At 55.9% G+C, this 25,817-nt stretch overlaps 1 protein-coding gene across 1 annotated transcript in view; it reads left to right on the top strand.

Moving 5' to 3' along the window:
• Positions 1-1,319: 1,319 nt before the first annotated feature.
• SCN5A (sodium voltage-gated channel alpha subunit 5) overlaps positions 1,320-25,817 on the top strand; it is a 95,390-nt gene continuing 70,892 nt past the window's right edge. The window contains exons 1-3 of the mRNA XM_081824511.1: positions 1,320-1,481; positions 17,329-17,643; positions 19,987-20,105. Coding sequence (XP_081680637.1) covers positions 17,371-17,643; positions 19,987-20,105 — 392 coding nt within the window. The 5' untranslated portion in view covers positions 1,320-1,481; positions 17,329-17,370. The remainder of the gene's footprint in view (positions 1,482-17,328; positions 17,644-19,986; positions 20,106-25,817) is intronic.

Here is a 25,817-nt window from a genome sequence, read left to right as displayed (position 1 = left end):
TGGGTAGCTCCTCAGTATATGTGTAAGGCACCCAGTGACACCTGGAACCCTACACCCAGGTCCCAAAGGGACAATGACCTCATCATCACCTCTCCAAGGTCCAGTGGAGGGGCAGGTCACTGTCTCTGAGCTCTCAAACCCAACACCTTGGTGCCTTCTGAGACACCAGCCCCCATTTTGCCCTCCAAGAGCAATTCTTGCATCTTGGAGTTTTGAAAGGTGTCAGGAAAGTAAAATGCTGTTGGTAAAGAAGACAGCTCTGGGCAGTGGCCACTGTGCAGGACAAGGCATACCATCCGTTCCAACTATGTTACTGGCCTGTGGGGGAAATCTGGTGGCCGGTTTTGTTTTTAAAAGTGTGTTCCTGGGCATGTTTCCTATGGGTCAGCCTGGGTATGTGAGCAATGGTTTGTCAGTGTTCCGGTCTCTGTGTCCATGTGTGAGAGGCAGTGTCTATCTCCGTATCCACATGGTTGAGTGTCTCTGTGTGTGTAAAGGTGTACATTGCATGTGTCCCAACAAGGTGTATGTATGTGAGCGTGTGCGTGAGTCCACTTCAGTGTGGGTGTCTCTGTATTTGTTGCTTGTGTCCTTGTTTCCGGTCTTTGTGAGTGCAGGTGTCTACTATTGTGCAGAATTGTGTGCTACCCGAGTTCCTCCAGCAGAATGTGATCCCATGGCAGTGTGTGCCTCTGTGTCAGTGGATGCGAGTCTCTGAGTCATGTGTCACTGAGTTTGTCAGAGTGTGTCTGCCTCAGTGTGTGTGTCAATGATGTGTCTGCCTATGTCCATGTGGGTGTCTGTGTCAGCGCAGGTGTGCGTATGTCGAGTGTGTCTGTGGCAGCCTCGGGGTATGTCAGCATGGGTGTCTGTGTGTGTCAGTGAGCCAGCATCACGGTATGTCCGTGTGCTCTCCGATGTAGGGTCCCCAGGTCAGTGAGGATGCCTCTGTGTATTCTCCGGCGTGGGCCGGAGTGTGTGCCTGTCCGAGTCCGCGTGGGTGGCTATCTGTGGCGAAGCGTCCCTCGGTCGGTGAGCGTGTTACCCCCGCGTGTGCCCGCGTCTGCGTGTGTCTGTCCGTGCCCGCGTGGGCGGCTGTCTGTGGCGGGCGCCCCCGGGTCAATGTGGGGGTGTGCGCCCCGGCGGGTGCCCAGGGCTTCACCCTCTGAGCGGGCGGAGTGCCACGTGCGGAGTCCGGGGCGCGTCGCTCTGGGGCGGAGCCAGCCCGGGGCCCCAAGCCCCAGGCCGAGCCCAGGCGGGGCCCGCCCCCGACCCCGCCCCCAGCCCGAGCCCGCGCCGCCCGCCGAGCCCCGGAGCCCGAGCGGAACGGCGGAGCCGAGACGGCGGCGGCGCCCGTGGGATGCGGGGATCGCGCCCCCGGGGCCGCTGAGCCTGCGCCCAGTGCCCTGAGCCCCGCGCCGAGCCGAGACCGCGCCGAGCCTCAGCCGCCCATCCCGGGGCCCGGGCCGGGGGACCAGCAGGTGAGCGAGCGCCCCCGCGCCCGGGAGCCCCGGCCCGGCCGGAGCCCCCTCCGCCTGCCGCCGCCCAACTTTCCTCCCCCCGAGGGTCGGAGCCTTCAGCCCCTGCGCACCCCCTCCCCTGCCCCGGGTGCGCCCGGCAGTTCCCTCCCCCATCGCTGCCCCCGAGGCTGGGAGGGGGAGAAGAAAGGGTGCAGAACCGCCGGGCTGGAGGGGATTCCCCGCGGGGGAGGGGGACGTCTGTAATCGCCGTGCGCCCCCTCCCCACCCCTTTCCTTCCGGGTTTCCCGGTGCGCTGTCGAGGGCCAGGGGAGGAGGAGCTGCGGCCCCGGCTTCCCCGCCGACCCTGGCGCAGGCTCGGGGAGGGTCTGGGATTGGGACCCGGATTCCCGAGGCCGGAGACCCCAAGGTCAGAGCGGCGACTAGGCGCGCAGTGAGTGTGGTTCCAGAGAGCCGGGGAGCCGACCGAGAAGGGCTGGGAATGGGGGAGGGGGCCAATCACCCCCTTTCTCTGGGCCCCACTGAGGGGTCTTCTAGGGGTGTCTTCTCTGGGACCGGATCGCTGCCCGTCCTGACCTGGGAAAGATCTCTGCGCCCTGAGGGGGCGGAGATCTAAATGTGTGTCCTATCTCTGCGCGCTTCGACCACGAAGAGATCTCTGCCCTCTGACGCCCTAACGGGGCCGCATCTGGTCTCTGTGCGCCTTGAAGGAGGAGAGATCTCCTTGTGCTCTCAACAAGGCAGATTTCTGTGCGCTGGAATTGGAGAGAGTTCTCTGCCCTCCTCGCTCTCGCTCTGACCCGGGCAGATCCGCTCGCCTTGACGGGAGGGAGGTGGCTTTCATCCTGTGTTATTTGATCGTTTATTTGGTGGCACGGGGAGGAAGCGGTTGTGCCTAGCCTTGTGGAGGCCGGAGGTGTGGAGAGTGGTAGTGGTGGGGGGAATGCTGGGGACAAGGCCCTGGCCAAAGGCCCGCCTTGCAAACACCTGTTGGAGGCCAGTGCACTGATGAATCAGGAAGCCATGGCTGAGATTGGGGCAGGAGTCAATCTTCTCTCTTTAGAGCCTTGAGACCAGTCCCGGGAGAGCAGGATGAGTCTCCTCTTAGGGTCCTGGGCTGGCATTTCATCCCCCCCCCCCAGTTGTCTCCCCATCTCCTGCTGAGACCTAGTCACCTTCCTCGGTGAGCCTGGACAGCGCGGTGGAGACAGAGACACCATATGACCCCCCACCATGTGGCAGCGCCTCAGTCCAATCCCTGTGATTCCCAGCAAACCCCTTAGGATCTAGAGGGACCCCGAGTAGCAGAGGCCCAGGCCACTGGGAGCCCAGGCCGTTGCGGCTGTCCTCAACTCCATCTCCTCGCCCTCAACTCCTCCCAGTTGGAATTGGGCAGGTGCACGTGAGTGGGTGGTAATGGAGCTGGAAGGCGGAATGAGGGTGGCACAGGCTGATAGCTCAAACCGTGCTGCAGTCACAGGAGCATCGGGAGGGGAGGGTCAGGGGACAGCCAGACTGTGGAACACAGATTTGATGCTAGAATGTCCAGCCCTATGCCGAAATGAGACCCATTGAACTTTTAATCTACTCCTGTCATCACTGCCACATTGGACAGGAGGACACCGAGGTTGAGAGTGGGTCAAGGACTTATCCAAGGTCATCTAGAGAGTCAGTAGATTTGGTGCACCACTCAGGATGAAGATTCCTTGAGAACTACTTCCTGGGGGCCAAAATGACCTAGGACTGACCAAAGAGGAACTGAGCAGAAAGGGAACAGGCTCTGGGATGCCGAGAACCAGCATTCAGCCCCATGTGGCCCAGGCAGCTGCTGTGCCTCTGCGGTGCTTGGCCCATCTCTGTGTGGTGATCAAAGCTCCTCTCGAAAAGTTCCAGGATTGACTCATTCAGCTTGAAGACTGAGCTTGCAGGAGTGGTGGGAAGCACCAGACACAGCTGGGAGTTGTGGAGCAGAGGAGGCTGGTGCCCAAGCAATCCCGGAAGGGAGTCCTGGGAACATCCTGGGACAGTGGTCAATGGCAGTTTCTGTTCTGTTCACAGGAGGCTAGTTCCCGCTGACCCTTGGGAAAGTTATTGGAAAGATATGCAGTGATAGAAGTGTGGCTCCTTAGCTCACTTGAAAGAGGAATGATTACCTTCAGCCAAAGGAATCAAGAGTATCTCTCTAACAAAAATAACGTTCCACATGGGTTTTGAAGGATGAATAGGAGTTTTCTAGATGGAGAAGTTACAGTCTAGCCATCAGGACCAGCATGTACGGCGCAGATTTGTGAAACAACACACTTGTTAGTTCAGCGACCCGTTGGGTCTCATGGTGTGAGGGAGGGAAAGAGCAGAAGCTAAAGCCAAGGTCACAGTCACGGGGGCCCTTGTGAGCTCTACTCAGGAATTGGGAATTTATCCTCAGTAATGGTACTAAAAATAGCTAACATTCACCGAGTGCTTTCTGTCAGCCAGGCATGGCACTAGTCACTTTATAAGGCTCATCTCATGAATCCTTGCATCAACCCGGGAGGGGGGACCATACTAATGACAGTATTGCAGGTGGCGAAACTGAAGGCCCAGAGAGGCGAAATAGCTCGCTCACTGTCACACATCGACTAAGTGGCAGGCCTTGGGTTTGAGCCCAGGTGTCAACATTTCTGCTGTAGGCTATATTCCCCTGCCAGTGAAGACCATGAGTGCTGTCAGAAGTCTTTCAGTTGAAGGAGAAGAACAGTCAGGTCACCACAGGTGGTAGAACCTGTGGCATCCCAACTTCCTTGTCTGCTCAGGGACACGCCACTTCTTACATCCCTAACTTTGATTGCTCATTAAGTGAGATTCCCCACTGCCCTACCACACTGTGAGAGTGAAGTTTAGGTTGGCAAGCTTGATAAAGAACAAGGGAGAAGTGACAGATGTTTCGGGGTTCTGATTGGAACCGTTAGAACTTCCAGAGAGAGATGCCAACATCCAGCAGTCAGTTGGAGGGGAGGGTCCAGTGTTCAGGCAGGAAACGGGGGCTGGAGGTGGAAACTTGGAATCGTCTGCAGAGGCTGGCCATGGGAGCCATGGCAGTGAATTAGATTGTCCAGCAAGAGTGCAGACCAGTGGTCCTCAAGCCTGGCCACATTAGCATCACTTGGAGAGCTTTTAAAGATTGAAAAATAAATTAAAAGAACCTATGCCCAGGCTCCACCCCCCCGAGGTTCCAATTCACTGGACTCCAGGGTGAGCCCTGGGCATCAGAAATTCTGAAAGCACCCAGGTGATCCTAATGTGGAGTAAAGGATGCAAGAGAACAGGGTTGGTCCAGAACCCTGAGGTCCACTCCAACAATCGAGGCTGAAGAAGTCTGCAAAGGAGGCTGAGAAGGAGCAGTCAGAGAGGTAGGAGGCAAGCCAGGAGTGGGAGGTGTCACAGAAAGCAAGGAGAGAGCATGTCCTGGAGGAAGGGGAGTCTTCTGTTTCTTTTCTTTCTGCTGAGAGTGAAGAGGATGTGTTCTGAGAAGTTCATGCGTAGATCAAGAAGAATGCATAATTTTAAAACAAGTGTCCATTAGATTGAGCAACAGTGAGGGTGCTGGTGGCGCTGGGCAACAGAAACTTCCTTAACACCTACAGAATGTGGTGCCCAGCACAGACGGTTAGTTGTTGAATGAATGAATGAATGAATGAATTGGTGAGAATGGAGGCAGTTTGGAGTGGGTTCAGGAGTGAGCAGGAGGTGAGGACGTGGAGAGAGCATGTGTAGACAGCTCTTTGCAAGAGTTTGATGGTTTAAGAGGGAGGAAGGAGATAGAGAGGAGCTGGCCAGGGTTGGAGTCAAGGGGGGGTTGTAGGGAGAGCCCAAAGTGGACTCTAGGCATGCGTGTCCATGCGGTGCACCCATGGGCAATACTTATGGCGAAAATACTTTTCCTCACAGTGAGGGGCCAGAGGTCTGAGTTGAAGTTGTGCCTCAGAGGGGGATTTTGATGGCAGGAACTGTGATTCCTCCTGGGGGCAAGGGACAGGAAGGGGAGGAAGGTCTTGCTGTGAGAAGAGAAAAGTGTTCCAGCAAGCAGTGTTTAGAGACACATTGAGGTCAACTAGAGCAGATACCCAGGAGTAGAATGGCTAGGGTAGAACTCCTGTGGCAAAGTCTATGAAGGAGTCAGAGAGAGGGGAAGGGATGAAGCCAGGGGGCAGCCTGTGGACAGAGGCTGGACGCGGCAGAGAGCAGAGCAGGCATGGGGGGCTACAGAGTAAGCCAGGACTGGATGCCCACTGCCTTCTGCCACCCCAGACTGGCCTGAAGTGGCAGTCTGAGGCAGAGTTCAGCTTGGAGTGGTGGGGGAGAGCCTGGATAGGACATTCAGCATCTACTCTGTGCCATAGAAGATTCTAGAAGGTGTACAATTCAGATTCAATAACTGATCTCATGACATTTACGTACTATTGGGGAAAGATAGACTGGATACCACTAAACAGATACAGAAGGTAATTTTAGATCATGACCAGAGCTATGAAGGAAGTAAAACAGGATGATGAAACAGGAGTGACCCAAGACTGGCTGGACAGGGAAGGCCTCTTGAAGGAGGGAACTGAACTGAGACCTGAATCACAAGAAAGAACCAGGGGCGCCTGGGTGGCTCAGTTGGTTAAGCAGCCGACTCGTCATGAGATCTCATGGGTCATGAGATCGAGCCCAGCGTCAAGCCCTGCGTTGAACCCCATGTAGGGCTCTGCACTCAGTGGGGAGTCTGCTTGAGATTCTCTCCCTCTGTCCTGCTGCCCATTCACAGGTGTGTGCCCTCTTTCTCTCTCTCTCAAATAAATAAATCTAAAACAACAACAACAACACAGGAAAGAACCAATCCAGAGGAAATCTGGAGAAAGAATGTCTTATAAAGAGGAAACTGCAAGTGCAAAGGTCCTGAGGCAGTGACAAGCTCCTGAGGCGTGGTTGGCTTCGGTGACCAGAGCAGAGAGAATGAGGTGGAGATGGAGAGTTTCCGTGCCTCAGTTTCCAACTGCCACCCTTTCCATCATCTGCCCCCTTCACACTGCCCCTTCTGTTATGCACGGCTTATACCCCTGCCTGGGGTTGGCAGTGGTTCCTGGGCATGAGACTATTTTTAGACACAACTCTTCTCTCCGTGGGCCTAGAACATACCGTGTCTTTTTAAGATGATCAATATGGAATGGGTGCTATTTATAGAGACCCCACGTCAATTCTTGGGGCCAGGGACCCTCAAATGGGGGAGGGAGTCCAGGAGCAGGCTTTTCGGGGGCAAGCACCACAGCGGGCTCAGCACTGGAGCCATGTGACTCATGGACTCTTTGAAACTTGTGTCACCTCCCCTGCCAGGCCACCCTCACCCCATCTCCGCAGAGTCACGGCCATGGGCTGGGGAGCTGGGTACCCACGGCGTCCCCACCTCCAACTTCATTTCCTGGAGGAGGATCTGGTGTGCCCCAAGCCCAACAGAAAATTTAGTGGTTATTGAAGCTAGAGTCCAGTGGGCCAGTTTTATGAGTCTCTTTTGTCCATTCTTCACTCTGTTTACTACTCTGGATAGGCAGAAAAGGATACCAAGGACCCCTGGGGCCAGAGCGCAGGCTGCTCAGGACAGAGGAGATGGATGGTTGGAGTTGGGGGCTCAGCATGCACGCACACACCCCCCCCCCCGCGCGTGCGTGCGCAAAGACACACACACACACACACACACACACACACACTGGTGGAGGTCAATGTGGCCCAGAGCTGCCAGGGGAGGGTGCCTGGAGGAGGTGGGATTAGAGAGCCCAGCCATGGCAGATGCACAGAATTTGGAGAAGCGAACGGGATCAGACTGTGTTCGCGGGCTGGTTGTGGGAAGAGAGCATTTATGCCCTGTGGTTGGAGTTCAGTTCTTTCTTTCTCCTCTTCAGTTTCTTCTTCTGACTAAATCTCCAGGGAGGCAGTGGGAAGTCGCGCCCCCACAAGGGTGTTAAGCAAGTGAAAGGACAGAGCTGCTCTCCTGGCAGCTGTGTGGGCACGGGAGGGTCCCTTGCCCACTTGGAGGTCCCACCGTGGTCATCCCCAGGACGTGTGCTCCCCACCTTACAGCCCTGGAGGCGGGGGGGTGGGGGGCAGTGCTGGTCAGCCTCTGGGCTCAAGGTCACTCAGGCACGGGGGCGGCGCTAAGCTCATGGCCCCGTTGCCCCGGCCCCACCCAGGCCTTGCCCAGGCAGCCCCCGTGCTTTCTGGGAAAGGATTTTGAACAGAAGAAAGGCTCTTCCTGGCATCAAGAGGGTGGTAAATGCCTTTCTGGCGGGTATTGATTCCTCGAAGTCCTGTGTGAAGGAAGGGCCTGGCTCAAGAGGCAGTGTTCAAAGGGATGGCAGGGCAGGGAGAGGTTTGGCTGGAGGCGCTGATTTCAGTCCTCGGGCTGCATTAGCCATCCCTCCATCTGGCCGGGCTGGGAGATCTAAGATGGGGGGGAGCATCAGACCATGGGAGGGACCAGCCCGGCCCCATCAATACTTCCCGCGTGGCCATCAAAGCCCCAGCCTCATCGACCGGGACCAGTAGCAGGGAAGGGGTCCAAAGAGCCCCTCCGAGCCAAAGTGTCTGTCTTCTGCTGCCCAGCGCGGCTGCCTGCCTCGGGGCCCAGCCCTGGGAAGAACCCCAGCCCCTGAGTCTACCCCCCCACCCCCAACCAGAGGACACCCAGCTGATGTGGGGGTGCGGGGAGGCAGAGGGCCAGAGGCCTGCCCACCACAGCCAGAGTCGAGCGAAAGAAGGCACAGGACCTGGGTCGGCCATTTGCAGCGTCAACCCCCGCCGACGTGGCCGCCGCCACCACCGCGGTGGGTCGGATGCAGCACAGACTGCCAGTTAAATAAAGCGACAGCTAGTTGCTAACAAAAGTGGAAACCCAGGGAAAGCCCCCACTCGCTTGCTGAGCTGGGTGCCTGTTAGATGTATAATTGCTGAGTTTCTGTTTCAGGAAATGTCTGAGGGAAGGAGAGAAAAGTACTCCCTAAGGATCCCCTGGGGGCGGCTGTCCCCAGAGATAGCTGGACTTCGGGTCCTTTCCAGTCCTCGCCTCTTATGATTGAGTTAAGGACGTGTCCCCAGCTGGGTCACATGTGGTCACAGTGCATTGCAAAGGGAACTCAGGTGGCAGTCACCGGCAAATGCAAAGTAAAAGTCTCAGAAGCATTATGTCGAGCGGGAACATTTGCCGCAAACAGTCCATACAGTATGGTTCTATATATGCGAAGTTCTAGGACAAGCCAAACTAATCTATGGTGATAGAAATCAGAAAAGTTGACTGGAAGGGGACACTAGGGAACTTTCTGGAGTGGTAGGAATGTTCACTATCTTAATTGAGGTGGTAGTTACACAGGTATCTACATTTGTTAAACCTCATTCACCTATAGACCTAAAATCTGTGCATGCTGGGGGAAGGGATAGCAGATGTCCCCATACTGTCTCACAGACACTGTTGTGGCATAGATTTTGTGTATGGGTGGATTGGCTTATCTCTCTCTGGGGGCTAAGGGACCCTAAGCCCCCCGGGTTTCTCTAGGGCACTTCTGTCTCCCTCTGTGCACACAGTAGGTGCTCCATAAATGCTTTGGTTGCCATGGCATCAGTGCACAATTCCCCTGCGAAACCTTTTTTTTTTTAGCCCAGGTGTTGAGAAGAAAGAGTTGGAAGAAACGGGGCTAGAGACTTAGGATGCTGATTGCTGTCTCGTGGGCACCTGTGTGCCATCTGGGTGCTTCCTGGGCCACAGGTGGGCACCTTTCTGGCCCGACTGTGTGTAGTGTGTGGGTATAGATGGCCCACGGTCTGAGGCAGCAGTGCCCTGGCTGGCTGAGCCAGCTCTCTGACTTCTGAGTTCTGTGGTCGCATAGTGGATTCTCCAGGCCCCCATCCTGGAGACCTGGGGCCCCTAGGCAGCCCTGGGCCTTAATTTCAGTGCCCTGGCATAACATTACAGACCCTCTGTACCTGGGGCAATAAACAGGTTTACAAGGCAGACTCAGGCCTGGAGGGAAGCGAATGTCAGGCGCCCTGTGGAGGGGGCCCTGAATGACCTGGGGGGGGTTGCAATTTCCCTGACCTGGCACCAGCAACACCAGGGAACTTGAGATGAATGAGCCGCTTCCAAGCTCCCATAGGGCCCTGTCCTTACTGTGAGGAAGAAGGAGTTTGAAAAAACAGGGGTTTTGGCTGAATCCAGGGCTCAAGCCAAAGGTGCCCCCACCCCATTCCAGCTCTCCCCTCAGCTCCCACCCCAGAGGGAGGGGCCTGGTCTCAGGGACCCCATTTTATCCTGCCTGGGGAATCACTTAGGCAGAGCAAGCGGGTGGGGTTTTCTTGTCAGCTGAATTAGCCTCAGCTTCAGCCCGAGTGTTGGAATAAATGAGATGCAAATGCATGTAAATGAGGGCATCCCCGGCTTCTGGGGTGGGCGTGTTCGACTCCAGAAGGGATGGTGGGGGGAAATTCTGCAGGACTTCCCCAGATTGCTGGGGGCTGGGATCGGGACTGGAGAAGGAAAGCCCCCTCGGGATCGTCTTCCCCAAAGATCGGGCTCCGGACTAGACAGTTAATGCCTGTGCAGCCTCAGAGGAGTGGAGCCTGCAGGGAGCCGGTTAGCTGAGGCCCTGCACAAGGACGTGCCAATGTGCCTTTGATCTGAGAGCAAGGACCTGAATGCACAGGCCAGGAGCACCAGCTGGAACCCCCACTGAGCCTTTGTCCAAGCCGTTACCCCGGGAGAGCCAGGACTGTGCCCATAACTGCCTGGGCTGGAGGGATGCTGTCCACCCCTCCCACTTCCCCCTCTCCCCCACCCTCATCCCAACCTGTGGCTCGAGCCTGCACAAGCACCCACAGCCACTGCCCCAAACCAGGGTGGCCACTTTCTGGGCTGCTGAAGACAACTCTTCTTCAACTCGTCCCCGCCCCCTCCTCCCCCTCCGTTTCTCTCCCCTCCCCCACCCCCAGGCTAGCCTGAGGCCCAACCCAAAGCAGGTGGAACTCTGTAAGGGTTTAGGGCCCAGCAGCAGGGAGGGAATGCCATCCAATAGAGATAAAACGCAAACTACAAATGCGAGTCACATATGCAACTTAAAATTTTCTAGTAGCTACATTTTAAAAAGTCAAAAGAAACAAGTGAGATTAATTTTAGCATTTCATTTAACCTGATATATCCAAAACATTATCAGCGTAAATTATAATCAGTGTTTAAAAGTTAATAATGAAATAGTTGACATTCTTTACCATACGAAGCCTCCAAAATCCGTGTGGACTATACACCTCCGGATGGGCACTAGCCACGTTCTAAGTGGTCAGTAGCCACGTGGGCTGGGTGGCTACCCTGTTGGACAGGGCAGTTCAACAGAGCCAGAGCTTGAGAGAAAAACTGCTGGGGAATCATTTCTGACAGGGAAACTGCTGACTCTCTGGGCATTGGCAGAAATCGGCCAGGTCTCCCTGGGAGCAGCGGCCCATGCGCGGGCACAGGCAGGTCGGCTGGCCAGGCTGCCGAGACGGAGGACCAGCCCCGGGGGAGGCCAACAGGGTGGGACTCCCAGCTTTGTAGTGGGGATCACAGACATGCCCCGCCCGTGTCACAGGTCGACCTTGCCCCTTCCTCCCTGCCCTCTGTGCCAGCAGAGGTAGGAGGTAATGTAGTGCCTTGGTGAGACCTCGCTTCAGACAGACTGGGGCTTGCTTACTTATCCTCGAAGCACCCGATTTCCCTTTGTAAAACAGAGAATAACCTCCCCTCTCCCTAGAATTGTTGCAAGTATGAAATACAGTGATCACAGCATCACTTAGAGCTGTCCCAGACACATTATGAGCATGTGATCCTGCTGGATTGGCCCACGCAGCTCATGGCCGAGAAAACCGAGGCCCAGAAAAAGGGGGCTTTGTGATGTTGTTCTCCAGGCTCACAGCGTGAGTTGGTGGCTGGGCAATAGGAAGGTTAATCTGGCACTCATTCATTCATTCACCAGGCCCTTAGAGGCACCTCTGCTGGGCCAGACTGTGCTGTTGGAGCTCAGGGCACAGCGGAAGGGAGAGGCAGATGTGGAATCACTTCCATCCTGTGATGAAGTGGGTATGGGAATGCAAGTGTGCTGGGAACGCGGAGAAGGGAAAGAAGGCCAGCCAGGCAGGGAGGACTGGGGTGGGCAGCGAGACAGGTTTTTTAGAGGAAGATCCTCTGAGTTGGATCTCATAGGAAAAAAGTAGTGACCACAACAACCACAATGATGAGAGCAACTGGCATTCATTAAATACTTCCTGTGTGCCGAGCGTGTGCAAGTATTAATAATCTATGCCTCAGAACAGCTCTGTGCAATAGGTACGATTATTAACCCCATTTTACAGATGGGAAAACTGAGGTGGAAACACATCAGTTAACTTGCCCAAGTACACATGGCAACAAGTGGCCAGGACCCAGTCCCACCCAGGCAATCTAACCATGTCCCTATCCCACATAGAAACAGAAGATCTTGCGGAGAGGGAAGTAGGGAGGCCAAAGGCGGAAGCAGAACTGGGCACAGGGCTGGGTTCTCTGGCCCAGGGCATTTCCTCATGGCCCATCTCGGCAAGGCTGAGTGGAAATGTCCTTACAAGCCACCAAGAAGTCTCTTTGCTGATGGCTCGTCCTCATCTCCCCATCATCACCTGTTGGTTTAGGATCCATTACCTTGGGAGGAAAAGTGTTCTATGAAGTCATTTGTAGGACCATGTACCCAGCGGGTGCTGATTACATGTTCACTGAATCATTCGATTAATAAAATGAGTCTATGAATTGAGGTGTTAATTAGTTTTAACTCATTCTCCTCAAGGAAGAAATGAATTCACTCCTGCTGCCCTCACCTCCAGCTGTGGGGAGTGAGCCCTGGCTTCATGGGCACCCACACGCTCTCCCTGAGCCTCTTGCCGAAGGACTGAGGAGCAGTGGAAGGCAGGGCCATGGGGCAAGGGCACAGGGGAGCTGAGTCTCCAGGGCGGGAGAGAGGAGCACGGAGCAGAGGAAGCGGTAGAGATTTTCTAGGAAGCCTGCGAACCACTTCCACAGAGTGCCTTGCATAAATTTACATGGCAAAGAATATTCTTTGCATGCTGTGTTCCAGAGGCTGGGATTCCAAGGCGACCAAAATGCTAGAGGTGACTCAGGACGCTGGAGCACTCCTGCCTTGGGATCCGGGAGGGGAATGGGCAGGAAAGCTCTGCAAGGAGGGGTCAGGCTGGAATCCTGCCCCTCTTCACCCCTCAGGTGACCGACTTTCCGGTTTGTCTGGGACCAAAGGGCATCGCCTCTCAGGATGCAGGAATCTTAGTGCTGAAACCAGAGAAGTCGGGAGCGTCACTCCCTAACCCTGGACGGTACCCACAGCTGCACTCTGGTCGTGTTGCACATCGTGGCATTGTAACCACCCATGGACTGAGCACCAGCTGTGTGCCCCCTACGTTCAGGAAAATCTGAAGGCCAACTGAAGAGACGAAAAGGAGACAAGTCCCGAGGGCTCCGGTTTCTGGGGTGGACAGTCACTATCCTCCCTCACGGCATCTCCACCCTGTTGTGAATACCCGTATGTACAGGCCAGAGACTCAGAGGAGAAGGGACCCGGCCCTCCCCTAAGAAGAGGTTTTCGGGCTGTTTGGTGAACTTGGACTCACCCCAGGGACTATCAGGCAGCAGCCGTGGCCAGGAAGCAGGCAAGGGCTGGATGTCCAGAGTGGGGAGGTCAGTGTGGGTGGGCAATCGTAGAAGGTGTCCTGGAGAAGGTGGGGTGGTGAGGAGAGCCTGAGGTGGCCCTGCCATCGCACAGGGCAGGGGATGTGCTTCAGAAATAGCTGGGCCAGGGAGTGGTAGAGCTGCAGGATGGAGGGAAAGAAGGAGGAGGCCAGTGGCCATGAGGTCAGCATGGCCCCAGCTGGGCGACGAGGCCTGCCCCTGGGCAGTGGCACTGGGAGTGGAGGCTGGGATGTTGGATGGGGGTGGGGGCGTGTAGCCAGTGTCAGAGGAAGGGATCAGGAGGAAACAGTTTGAAAAGGAGGCTTCACAGTTTGCTTCGCCGGACTCTCGGGAGCCAGCAGAACTTTGGGAGAGATGCCCCCAGTAACCAGAAACTGATAGACTTAGGACAGGATGGGTTCGGGGGCCCCTTGAGCTTGAGTGAAGCTGACAGAACAGGGGCAACTGGGCTGGGCAGGGTGGTCAGCTGGAAGAAGCCGTTCCAGCCCAGGGAGCAGCTACAGGGCTGATGCAGATAGAGAAGCTGGCCTGGACGAGGGAGAGAGTCATGGGGGTGCTGCTTCTAGAGGAATGGTCTTGGAATCAAATCAGGCCCGGGCTCCCCCATATGTTGGATCTGTACAAGACTGAGATCTCCTGTTCTTCCCCAGCTAGAGGTGGGGCCTTCCCGGGAGAGCTGGAGGCCTGATTTCCTAGGCCTGCGGGGGATGGCTGGGCCTGAGCCTGGAGCGTCCTCGGGCCACTCCCAACCCCTCCTTACCCTGGCATCACCGGAAACCTTGCAGCCAGCACTCAGCCAGTCTCGGCCACAGGTAGGGCGTGGGCCCTGAGCTGCTAAAGGAAGAGCAAGGCCAAAGCCAGGTGCAGGCAGGGGGAGAACAAGGGAGAAAACGGATCCATCCTGCCCGCCCACCCTGCACCGCCTGCGGGCCCAGAGACAAAGGACACTCTTGACTGGTTTACTTTGGAACCTGAGGCTGCCTGGCTGCTGGGCAGCGGGGAACTTCATCTGGTTTCAGAAACCACAGAGTTCCAAGGATTCGGGTGCTCTGCTGGAGGCCACTGGGGATAAGACCCTTCCTCAGACCTAGGCCCCCAGCGTCACTGCTTCTTTATTAATGTGTGAAATAACAAGATCTGACAGCGGGTCTAATAAGCATTGTAATTGTGAAGTATCAGTGAGCATTCATGATACGAGATACTTGGGGCACCGGTCACGGAACAGGGAAATATCAGCAGGTTCTATTGGTCACAGGCACTGTTAATGCTATCATTTTGCTGTCTGCATTCATAACTGAGGGAAGAGCTCAATTGCAGTTAGAAGTTAGTAAGAATGAGGAGCAGTTCCTCCTGCCCCGAATTCTTTCCCGTCCGTCCAAGAGGCCGTTAGGAACCCCTGAACTCCACAGACGAGCAAAGCTATCTCTGCCTTTAGCAGTCGGGAGAGTGGTTGCCCCTGACCAGGGAGGGTAGTTGGCGACTGGAGGGAAATCCAAGCATGAGGGACGGGGGACAATTTTTTTCTTTTTTCTTTTTTTTTTTTAAAGATTTTATTTATTATTTGACAGAGAGAGAATGAGAGAGAGAGAGCACATGAGAGGGGGGAGGGTCAGAGGGAGAAGCAGACTCCCCGCCGAGCAGGGAGCCCGATGCAGGACTCGATCCCAGGACTCCGGGATCATGACCTGAGCCGAAGGCAGTCGCTCAACCGACTGCGCCACCCAGGCGCCCGACAATTTTTTTCTTGACCTGGGTGCTGTTACCAGCTGTGTTTAGTTTGCGGAAATTCATCCACCTGTACACTTAGAATATGTGCGCCAATCTGCATGAATCATTGATTTCAATACACATTTTTAAACAAGTGTATTAGAACAGACGTATATGTAGGTGTGAGCGTGTATGTGCATGCACATTCTCTCACACATACACACACATGCACACACGCACACACACACACCCCAGTATATACCGGTGAGCCTCTGCATGTCCATGGGCATACACGTGTCTCCCTTGCAGGACACAGATGGATACAGTGAGACAGAGAACACTATTTTTAGGAAATAATTCCAAACCAAAGAGGAGGCTTCCTGATTTACTTGACTAGTGATTGCTGATGGTGGAGAGGGTTGTCCTACAAAGGGCTGTTGTCACCCTGGCTGGCTTTTTTTCTTTTCTCTTTTTTCAGTAAAGACTAATGACTTTACTGTTTTTGTAAAAATAATACAAGATCATCCTAAGTAATTCAAGCAACTAAAGAAAAGTACAAAAAAGAACGTGTAACATGACCCACATTTTTACCAGCGAAGGAAAAAAATCACCGTTCACCTTTGGTGACAAGCGTCCCAGACACCTTTCATGTTCGCTCAAAGATGGAAGCTAGACAGGGACATGCTTTTAGAAGATGGGAACCTACTCCCTCACCTGCTGTTTTTAACAAAGATGTTCCTCTACCTTGACTTGAATGAAACAGAGCAACAAGACCCCGAAGGACGGAGTGGTTCTTAAAGTGCTAGGTCCTAGGACCTCTCCTCTGACTTCCCTTCATACCTGCCTTGCTGCACTTCCCTGGGGACCAGAGGTGCCCTTTTGAGGCCTGGCTGTGTTATGCTTGCTCACTGTTTACCTGTCACCTGGACAGGTGCCCACCTCCCAGCAATCCTGGGCCCGGGCCTGGGACCTTCGAGGGCTGTGTGCAAGGGTCAGTGCGGTGGATCGCTGGGGTCGTTGGTGACATGTTTCACAGGAGTGAGATCAAGGCAAAGTCTGCCTTGGGTTGACGGAAAGGGATTCTGTCCTGGCGGAGATCTCCAACAGGTGTCCACCCTGCCCTCTTGAGCTGATGCCCAGCCATTCCTGGGTTTGATGCGGTAATTAGCCACACTGCCTCCCCCTTCCCGGGGGTGTTGCAGTCAGGAGCTGTGCCTACCACATCCTGTTTTGTTGGGACAGTCAGGAGCACATTCTTTGGTCTCCATGTCATAGGCAGAGCATGTTCACACCAGGTCCTGGATCATTTGAGGCCACTGGGGCCCACATTCTCCCAGTTGGACGTCACGTCCGTGTGCTGGTAGGACACCCTCGTGGATGGTGGTCACTGTTTTCTGGTTCTGCTCTCACTTGGGATCAGCCCTCATTTGTTCGGATTTGGGAAGAGGGGAGTGTGTGGAGAGGTGAAGAGCCTGAGATGCTCCATCTGAGTTTCCCATCTTTGGAAGAATGTTCACCCTGGGGGTTTGCGGGGGACCCTCTCAGCAGGGCATTACTGCACTTGTGTGTATACCTGGGTGCCAGCATCTGGATGACAACTCCAAAGTTGTGACCCTGCTGTTTCCAAAACCCCATGGCATTTGCCTGGGTATCATTCGGCAGACACAGATGCCCCTTTAGTTACCAGACGTTGGCACCTCCATGCCCCAGGGTAAGTCTGGGCACCCTCCCCCTGTAGGCACATGGTGCTGTGGGGAGACAGAGTAACTCTGTCTTTGGCCCCACCGCCCAGGCTGCATCTGCCCAGAAGAAAAGAAACCCCGTGTTTGGGCATTGGCCCAGAAGGCCTCTGGTCACCTTCCACAAGGCTCCAGGGTTTCGTATAGAAGGGACAAGCTTGAGAGGGGGATGGCACTGGGTACCTTCTAATGCCCTTCCCTCACCTACATATTCTTCATCATTCCTTCCATCATTCATTTGTTGAGGACCAGCCTTGCCAGGGCGCTGGGATGGAAAGATGACGGGTCTCAGCCCTGCCCCAGGGAGTGTCCCTCCTAGTCCAGAGAGTGTCAGCACCTTTGTGGGAAGTGTGTCGGCTTGGTTCAGGAACCCACAGGTGCAAGTGTTCCCTTTTGTGTTGAGTGTGTGTGTGTGACACAGCCACTCTTGCCTACTTGTCATCAAATGTGCTCACTGGGATGGGAAAGGGACCCTCCTGCGGGTCCCCACGCAGAGCCCACAGCCCGGAGGACCCTGGGTTTGCCCAGGCCAGCGCCAGCCAGGTGTGCCTCTGGAGAGGTTGGGAACTGTGGCCAGGACCGTCTCTGCAAACCTCGTCCTTCCCTCCCCCCGCATAGCCCGTGTTCTCTGGCTTCCCCACAGGCCACGCGAGGACTGCCTGTGCCCCAGAAGCAGGATGAGAATATGGCAGACTTCCTGTTACCTCGGGGCACCAGCAGCTTCCGCAGGTTCACCCGGGAGTCCCTGGCGGCCATCGAGAAGCGCATGGCGGAGAAGCAAGCCCGAGGTTCGGCCGCCTCGCAGGAGAGCCGGGAAGGGCTGCCTGAGGAGGAGGCTCCCCGGCCCCAGCTGGACCTGCAGGCCTCCAAAAAGCTGCCAGATCTCTATGGCAACCCGCCCCGAGAGCTCATCGGGGAGCCCCTGGAGGACCTGGACCCCTTCTATAGCACCCAAAAGGTGACTGCCGCCCACCTCCCTGCCCACACCTTCCTGCAGCTCCTCTCTCAGCACAGCACATAGGGAGAGGGCCTCGCCTCCATATGGGGCTGCGTTCGGGGCGGGCTCCCTGGGCTTTGGGGGAGTGAGTCATTGGGGATCTATATTCCGATCATTTTCATTTTATTCCAGAATAAAAGCCAGAATCACGCAGCCTGATCTGGTTTGGTGTTAGAAGAGAAGGAGCGAGCAGCCACAGTTGAAACGTTGCCTCCTTGTGGAGTGCCTACTGTGAAGGTCATCTGTGGTTAGACTTTCTGCAAGGTGTATGATCTGGAGTTGGGCCCTAAGTCCTGTCCTGAGTTTGGGCTCCAGAGCACAGCACGTGGTCCCCGCTCCTACTAGGGACAGTGCGTTGCCCGCACACTCCGGCCCGGAGGATTCACTGGGCCTTGGCTGTGCCTGGGTAGCCCAGGCGGGGGACCGCAGCAGCAGCTCCTGGGCCTTGCAGGCTGGCAATGGGACTGTGAAGGCCAGTGGGAAATCTGAGAGCGGGGGGAGGCGGGGGTGTTTGTTCTGCCATTGTCCTCCTGAGTATAGGGAGACGAAATAGCTTTTGTGCACTAGGCAGGGTGACTCAGGCTCTCTCCCAGCAGGGATTTCCACCCAGGAGGTGGGTTCCCCCATCTGGGTGCCCTGCCCCAGCCCCACAGAGGCCTGGTCCCCGGCCGGTTGCCCACACTTCCAGGCCTCGCTGCTGGAGGAAGGCGGGTTTGCATTTGGCGGAGGCCTTTCCCCAGAAGGCCAGGTACTGAGGAAGAAGGTGCCTGCTCACATCACTGCAGTCAGCGCCAGGGCTGGGGAAGCACTGGAGGGCAGACAGGGCCGGTGCTCACAGGGCAAGTGTGAGCATGCGGCCGGCAGTGTGAATCCTGGGTGTCTGTATCACTAGGCACCTGAGTGTGTGTGTGACCGTGCTTGTGGTGTGGTGCACAGTGTCTCCATGTGTGATGGGAGTGGGTGTGGGTGTGAGTGGGTAAAGGGAAAGCCCACCCAATCTACATGCACAGGTGGGAGAAGAGACCTTGAACCTGCTTGTGCTTCCCCCTGGTTCAAATGACGAAGGTGGGGGTGGGGTCAGAGTCAGGCTGGAAGCTGGGATTAGTCAGGGCAGGTGGGTCTAGGTCATTGTTGGTCACAGCTGGAAGTAAGAGTCAGGGTCAGGGTTAAGGCCAAAGCTGGTGGCCAGGCGCAAATCAGAGTGGCAGCTACGTTAGAGTCGGCTGGAACAGGCAGAAGGCATGGCAGGAGGACCCAGTAGAGGATGGAGTCAAGGCTGGGCTGGGTCAGGGACACTGGAAGCAGTCGGGGACACTGGTTTCTATCCCTGGGATCAGGAATACTTGAACCATGGCCCAGGTATGACTCTGGCCTCTAACCTCTGTCTCTCTTTGCTGACCCCTGGCCACACTGCCCCAAGTCCCAGGGGGTGACCCAGGCACCACAGCAGAACTTTTGGTCCTCATATACCCAGTCAGCTTATCTCCCCAGCTCAGATTAAATAGAACTTTGTCTCACCAGCTCAACCTTTGGAGAAGCACAGCCCCAGAGCAGTGCCCCCTCAGCTGTGCCAGCCTTAGCCTGGGCAGCTGGGGATGGACTGCTGTCCTCCAGGGCTGCATCTGCACGGGGCTCAGCCTCCAGCACCCCCGATCGACTCCCATGCCCCGTTGTGCTGTGTGGACAGCGTCTTCTGGAAGCTTGGGGAGAGGGTCCACCATGGGCTGCTCAAGATCCTCCTGGGGGAGACACCGAGTCACTGCCTCTGGGGTGGGGTAGGGCTGACACCTGCCCTGGACCCCGAGACAGGGGCTCAGGGAAAGCTTCTCTCTCCGTGGGCTGGGGTCTGCCTTTTCCCATCCCTACTTCTCAGCTGTTAGTCTTCTCCACTGACCCAGCTCCCTGATTAGCCCATCACTCCCAGCAGGCAGCGAGGGATCAGAAGGGAGAAGGGGAAGGAGAGGGCATCAGCCGGGTCCTGGCCTCTGCTGTGAAAACAGCTTGCCTAGGATCAAGAGAGGCCCCTTCTTGTTAGGACTGTCATTTTGAAACTGAACTGAGTCCCACCCAACCTGACATTCCCCTAAACTTGACCTTATCCCACCACAGCCACGGGCAACACCGTGAGGGGGCCACTGGCCTGCCCTCTTCTTCCCCTCCCCCTCTCTCTGTCCCTCTCTTCCTCCCACCCCACCCCTTAGCCAGGGCTCTAGGGCTCTGAGCCAACAACTGCCCCCCCCAAATCCTCTCTCCACAGGGGCCTAGGGGTCACCGCCCCAACCTAAAGCAGCTCTCTGTTCACAGACCTTCATTGTGCTGAATAAAGGCAAGACCATCTTCCGGTTCAGTGCCACCAATGCCTTGTATGTCCTCAGTCCCTTCCACCCTGTCCGGAGAGCCGCTGTGAAGATTTTGGTTCACTCATATCCTTTGCAGTGAGTCCCTGCTGTGTGTCTCCTCTAGGTCCCACGTGGGGGTGGGCAGGGTGCTTGGGGCGGAGAGTGGTGCCGGTCCCTGAGGACCCCAGCAGCATGGTCATCACCTAGTGGCTGGTTGGAAATGTAGGGCTCTTGGACCCCACCCCAGACCTGCAAACCAAGCATCTGCATTTCAACAATATCCCAGGGGATTCTTGGGCACATGAAAGTGTGGGAAACCCTGCTTCTTCAGTAGAGAAACGTCCTAGAAGCCAAGCTACTGAGGATCCCAGAAGACAAAGAGGTCTGCCAATGTCCCCTGGCTCTGCTTCGGCTCCAAAGTCCCCTCCCACTGCCTCCCCATCCCCGTGCAGGGACCTCAAGCTGGGCACCGGGGCTCAGCCAAGGAGAAACCACTTCCCAGTAAAGAGACCTCTGGTTTATTCACACGTGGGCATCCTTCGAGGGAGGCAACACTTGCTTTTTGATTAGGTGTTGACAAAATGTTTGCAGTTTCAGAGTTGTCTCAAAGAACTCTGGTTAGCGTTAAATTATATAAACGGCAGCCTAAAAAAGCCGTCGGCTGCGGAGGAACGCCCTGGGAGTGCTGCAGTGTAACAGGGGACAGGACTGGCCTTTGGGCCCTAAGGGGACCTCATTCAGGCCGTGGGACGGGGGACAGGGCTCCAGCACCCAATCACGGCTGTTCTGCGGACTTCAGCAAAGGGGCCCCACAGATGGGGAGGCGGGGAGGCGAGTGTCCCGATGCAGTCGGGGGCATCTGTGTCTTACGGTGCCGGCCTGGGCAGCCTCCCTTCGGCTGGCAGCTGGCTGGGCTGTTAATCGAATCAGTGCCGCTGGGCTCTGCGGAGTGATTAGCCGTGGGCGTGGCAGGCTGGCCCCATAGAGCTCCCCACGGTCCCCCCTCCGTTCCCCACTCTGGATGGACCTTTTCGGAGGCCAAGGCAAAGACCCATTAACCTCTGAGCAGGGCAGGAGGCTTCGGGGAAAACAGCTGCCCCGTGAGGAACTAAGTCACCGAGACAGATGCTGACAGCTCAGGGGCTTTCCCCGTCCGGGCGGGGATGAGGGATGCCCCTTCCTGGCTCCATTTCACCTGTGCCCCAGTGCCCGATCCTCACCCCAGGGGTTAATCGGAGGAGCTCAGTGCCAAATCTGTTCTCTGCATGCAGACACTCTCTCCCCTCCTCCTGCTCACTCCTGCCTTTCTCCTAGGGTTCGCTAGATGTGTGCGTCCAGGGAAAGTGCCACGTGCAGCCACGACTGTGGCAGCCGTGGGGTGGTCTCTGGGGTGGGCAGACACCGAGGGGAGGGGCTCCATTCAGGGAGCAGCCTGCCGTTCATAGCTACGTCCTACTTTGTGGGGCTAGAGTCATTCTAGATTGAATTTTGAGCCATTCTGCAACTGTTTCTAAAACCCCTGTAGATGTCGGGCACTTTGCCGGGCACCCTGGGTGTATGGCGCTGAACAGGACCCTGTGCCTGCCCCCTTGGGAATTGTGCAGTCCCCTAAGACTGATAAGACAGCTACAGGAATAGTTGTCATTCCTGCCAGCGTGTGGGCACAGCCTGGTGAGGACAGAGCAGAGGGAGGAGGAAAGGCCGGCCTCCTCGCCAGCTCTGAGCTGGTCTGCGCCTCACTCCAAGGGCGTGGCCTCCCTGAAAGCATGCTCGGGCTCCCACCTGGGGCTTCTCCTCCAGGTATCTAACCAACCCAGCACTGTTTGGCAGCCAGGGCAGCCCCCAGGGATGCAGCGGCAGCCCCAGGATTCCTGCAGGGCCCTGGGCTGGGCCCAGGGTGGGGGTGGCCCGATGAGGCCAGGGAGGTGGTTGGGGGCACTGGCATCCGAAGCCTAGCCAGAGGGCCCGTTGAGCAGTGGCTGAGGCCGCGTGGTGCTGCTGGTGTCCCCCCGCGCCCCCCACCCTCCACGGGGACGACCGACCCTGAGGCTTCAGAGCCGGCCTGTGTTCCCCAGGGCAGCTGCCCCAGGGAGGTGGCTTGCCATGGTTGAGGCCCTGCAATGGGCTCCCAGGGGCTGCCTCGATCCTCGGCTGCCTGGGATTGGGAGCCCTCCGCTGGTCCTCAACAGCGCCCCTTAGTGGGCTTGGGGGGCAGTGGGAGAGAGGAAGGGTCTAGATCCGCGGGGGTTTGGGAGCAGCCCCTCTGCACCCTTGAGCCTTGCCATTCAGAATGTGGCGCACAGATCTGTAGCAGCAGCAGAGTGAGGATCTTGTAAGAATTGCCAAATCTCGGGCCCCACCCCAGAACCTGCATTTTCACGAGGGCCCCTCCCTCCGAGCACACACCGCCCTGGGCAGTTGTTTTCAGGTGTCGGTCTGTGAGGGTCACCTCAGGCTCACCTGGGCAACTTATTTAAAATGAAGGTTCCTGGCCCTTTCCGGACCAGAAGCTCCAGGGTGAAGCCTAGGAATCCACAAGCTCTCTGTGTGTATCTCTTTTTTTCTTAATTGAAATATAATTCACATACCACACAGTTTATCATTTTGAGACGAACAACTGAGTGGATTTCAGTATATTCCTATAGTGGTGCAACCATCACCACTATCTAATTCCGGAACATGTCATCACCCCAAAAAGGAGCCCCCTGCCCCTTAGCAGTCACTATGGATTTTGAATGCATACCGATTTCGTGTTTTGAATAGTGAACTTTCACTCTGCTTACATTCTTTTGTATTGTGGTGAAAAAAAAAAAAACCACACAGAACATAAAGTTTACTATCTTGCCCATTTTTAAGTGTACAGTTGAGTGGTGTTTACTATGTGCATATTGTCCTGCAGCAAAGCTCTAGCACTTTTGCAAAACTGAAACTCTGTACCCGTGGTTGGCTTACATTTTCATATCCATTCAGACACGTACTGAGCCACCCATGTGCGCCCTTCTGTGCTCGGCCCTTTGCAAAGGGCCAGGGGGCAAAGACAAACTGAGGCAGGGGCAGGAGGGCGGCCCCTGCTCTCAAGGAAGAAGACCCACTCACTAGCAATGATGCAGGCATTCACAGCGACCTGCTGGCGAGTGCACCGTAATTCAGCTCAGCTTTGCTCTGTGCGCTACCCTTGTACCACATCCCTGGGAAGTGGCCTAAAAAGTAAATATGGGTATGTAGAATTATTTTTTCCAATGTATTTTTGTTATAATCCTGCAGAATGTGTTCCTGCCAGGATTAAATAAAAGAAACCAACTGAATTCCCAATTCTACTGCAGTCACATTCAGAGAGGCCTCACGTTCGCGCCGAGAAGCTTTCTGCCTTCCTGGGTGCACAGGATCTGTTCACAAAATCCTCCCACGTTTCTCTAGCAGATTCAAATGGGCAATCAAACCACATGTTTGTGTGTGTTTGTGTGCGTGTGTGTGTGTGCATGGTAATTGAATGGCACAAATATATGAAAATGCCCCCCACAGCATCCCTTCTGTTTGCGAGGTTTGTTGTTGGTTTTTTGGTTTTTGTTTTTTTTTTTTTTTTGGACTCCTCGGGATCTGAAGACAGGCAGGCCAAGTTTCAGGCATTCCCCACCAGCCATGCAGGCAGTCCTTGCCGACATTTTAATCATGAGGCTGGGAGTGGGTGTTTGGGGACAATAACACACCAGGATTGAAGATGTTCAGCTGAGCTCAGACCTAGAGAGCCGGCCTTTGCCTCTGCCCACACATGGGGCCAGCTCCATCATCGGCCTGAAACTGCCAGGCAGTGCAAACAGGTGTGTCCTGTGCTGGCCCGGAGTGCCCTTGACTCATCTCTCCGGTATTGGCTGCCTGCTGGGCTCCATGGGGGACCTGGGGATGCTTTGAGCAGAGTCACATGGACTAGAGACACCTCTAAGCAGGAAGAGACCACACACATATAGGAGTGACAGAGAATACTGGAAGGGCCGTCCTCAGGGTGCAGAGAGCCAGGCAGGGTTTCGAGCAGTCAAGTGGCCCAGGCTCTAGAGTTGGCTGCACCTCACCCTAACCGGTTGCCGTGTCTCAAAAAGCCAAAACCCAGGCAGGCAGCTCCTGTCTTTCCCCACCGTGGGACCCAGGGCCCTGGCTAGCAGCACTTAGAAGGGCTGTCTTCTCTGGCTCTTCCCTAAGTTTTGATGCCTGAGTTCAACTCACCTCAACTCCAGCCGAGTCTTTTGGTCCGAGGTAGCCTGTCCACACTGCTGTTCACTGCTCAGGGGCCTTTTCTTCGCTCTAGTGAGAGCAGTGAGAGGGGTCTCCCCAGTCAGCCCACCTTGCTTCACCGTGACCAGCTGCGCTGACAGATTGCTAAAGGAACCCTGCCCAGCCTTAGGTGCCTGTCTAAATGCCTCCTCCAGGAAGCCTTCCTGCCCAGCCAGAGGCAGGTCTGGTGTCTCATAATGTCCCATCTTGGAGTTGTTCAGATCCCTCCCTGTCTCCCACCCAGGGCCTGGCGCACATGCTCCTTAGGTTTGTTCTAAAAAATGACAAACAATTTCATTCCCCGGCCCCCCCGCCCCCAGGGTGGCAGTCTGCACATACTTTACAAAGCCCTTCACTCATTGGTTTACTGCCCTGTGAGTGGCAGAGGCCAAGTATGGGGTAGCATTTCCCCTGAAGCAGTGTGACTCGCCCCAGGCCTTCGGTCTAGAGGCAGTGGGTCGCCCCTTGGTGTCATCATGCAGAGACAGTGCAGCGGCAGGGCTCAGAGTCGGGGGCCTGCGCTGGGCCAGCCGGGGCTCAGAGCTGGGCTGTGCCGTTGACCAGCTTTGTACCGACAGTCTGTGGCCGCTGCAACAAATCACCACAAACGTAGTGGTTTAAAACAACAAAAATGTATCGCCATACAGTTCTGGAGGTCAGAAGTCCAAGAAGGTCTCACTGAGCTAAAATCAGGGTCTCGGCAGGGCTGCGTTCCTCTCTGGAGGCACTAGGGGAGACTCTGTGCCTAGTCTTTCCCAGTTTCTAGAGGCCGTGTGGACTCCTTGGCTTGTGGCACCCCCACGTGCAAAGTCAGCGACCACTGGTGGAATTTTCCCCACAGGCAAGGCTCTGATACCAACCCTCCTGCTTCCCTCTTCCACGTAGAAGGACCCTGTGCTGACACTGGGCCCACCCAGACAATCCAAGGTGATCTCCCATCTCAAAACCCTTAATTTAATCCCATCCACAAATCCCTTTTATGCTTGTCAGGGATTAGGATGTGGTTGTCTGGGGGTTGGGGAGGGAGGGCTGTTATTGCACCTGCTATAGTAACTTCCAGCCTGACCTTGTGCCTCAGTCTCCTTGTGTACAAAATGGAGACAAAGTCTCCCCCCTCCCCCCCCCCCCGCCCCGCCTTGGGTTGTTGGGAGAATTGAATTAGTTAATGGTTACAGAGAGCAGAGCCTGGCACCTAGGAAGGACTCAATAAATATTTGCTCTTAGGGTCATTACTTTCATATTTCAGAAATCACCTGGGATCCCCAGTAGTGGATCTGGTGAGGGGGGGCATTGAATAAAGCTGGTTGAGGGGCAAGTTAGCTGTCTGCCCATTAAGGACAGCCTTGGCACAAAGCCTGGGTGCGTGTGTGAGGGAGAAGGGAGTAGGCTCGGCCATGGAGACCTGCCCACAGGCAGAGGGATGGGCAGCTCTCCAGCTGAGGGACAGCCCCCCTGCCCGCTGCACCCTGTGCCTGGAGAGGTGGGGCAGCTCTCCAGCTGAGGGACACCTCCCCCCCCACTGCCCCCCCT

This window comes from Leptonychotes weddellii, chromosome 1 (assembly GCF_054177405.1).
Source record: "Leptonychotes weddellii isolate Sample4059 chromosome 1, ASM5417740v2, whole genome shotgun sequence".
Taxonomy (NCBI): domain Eukaryota; kingdom Metazoa; phylum Chordata; class Mammalia; order Carnivora; family Phocidae; genus Leptonychotes; species Leptonychotes weddellii.
Note: the sequence above shows the minus strand (reverse complement) of the source record. Positions and strands in the feature narration are given on the sequence as shown.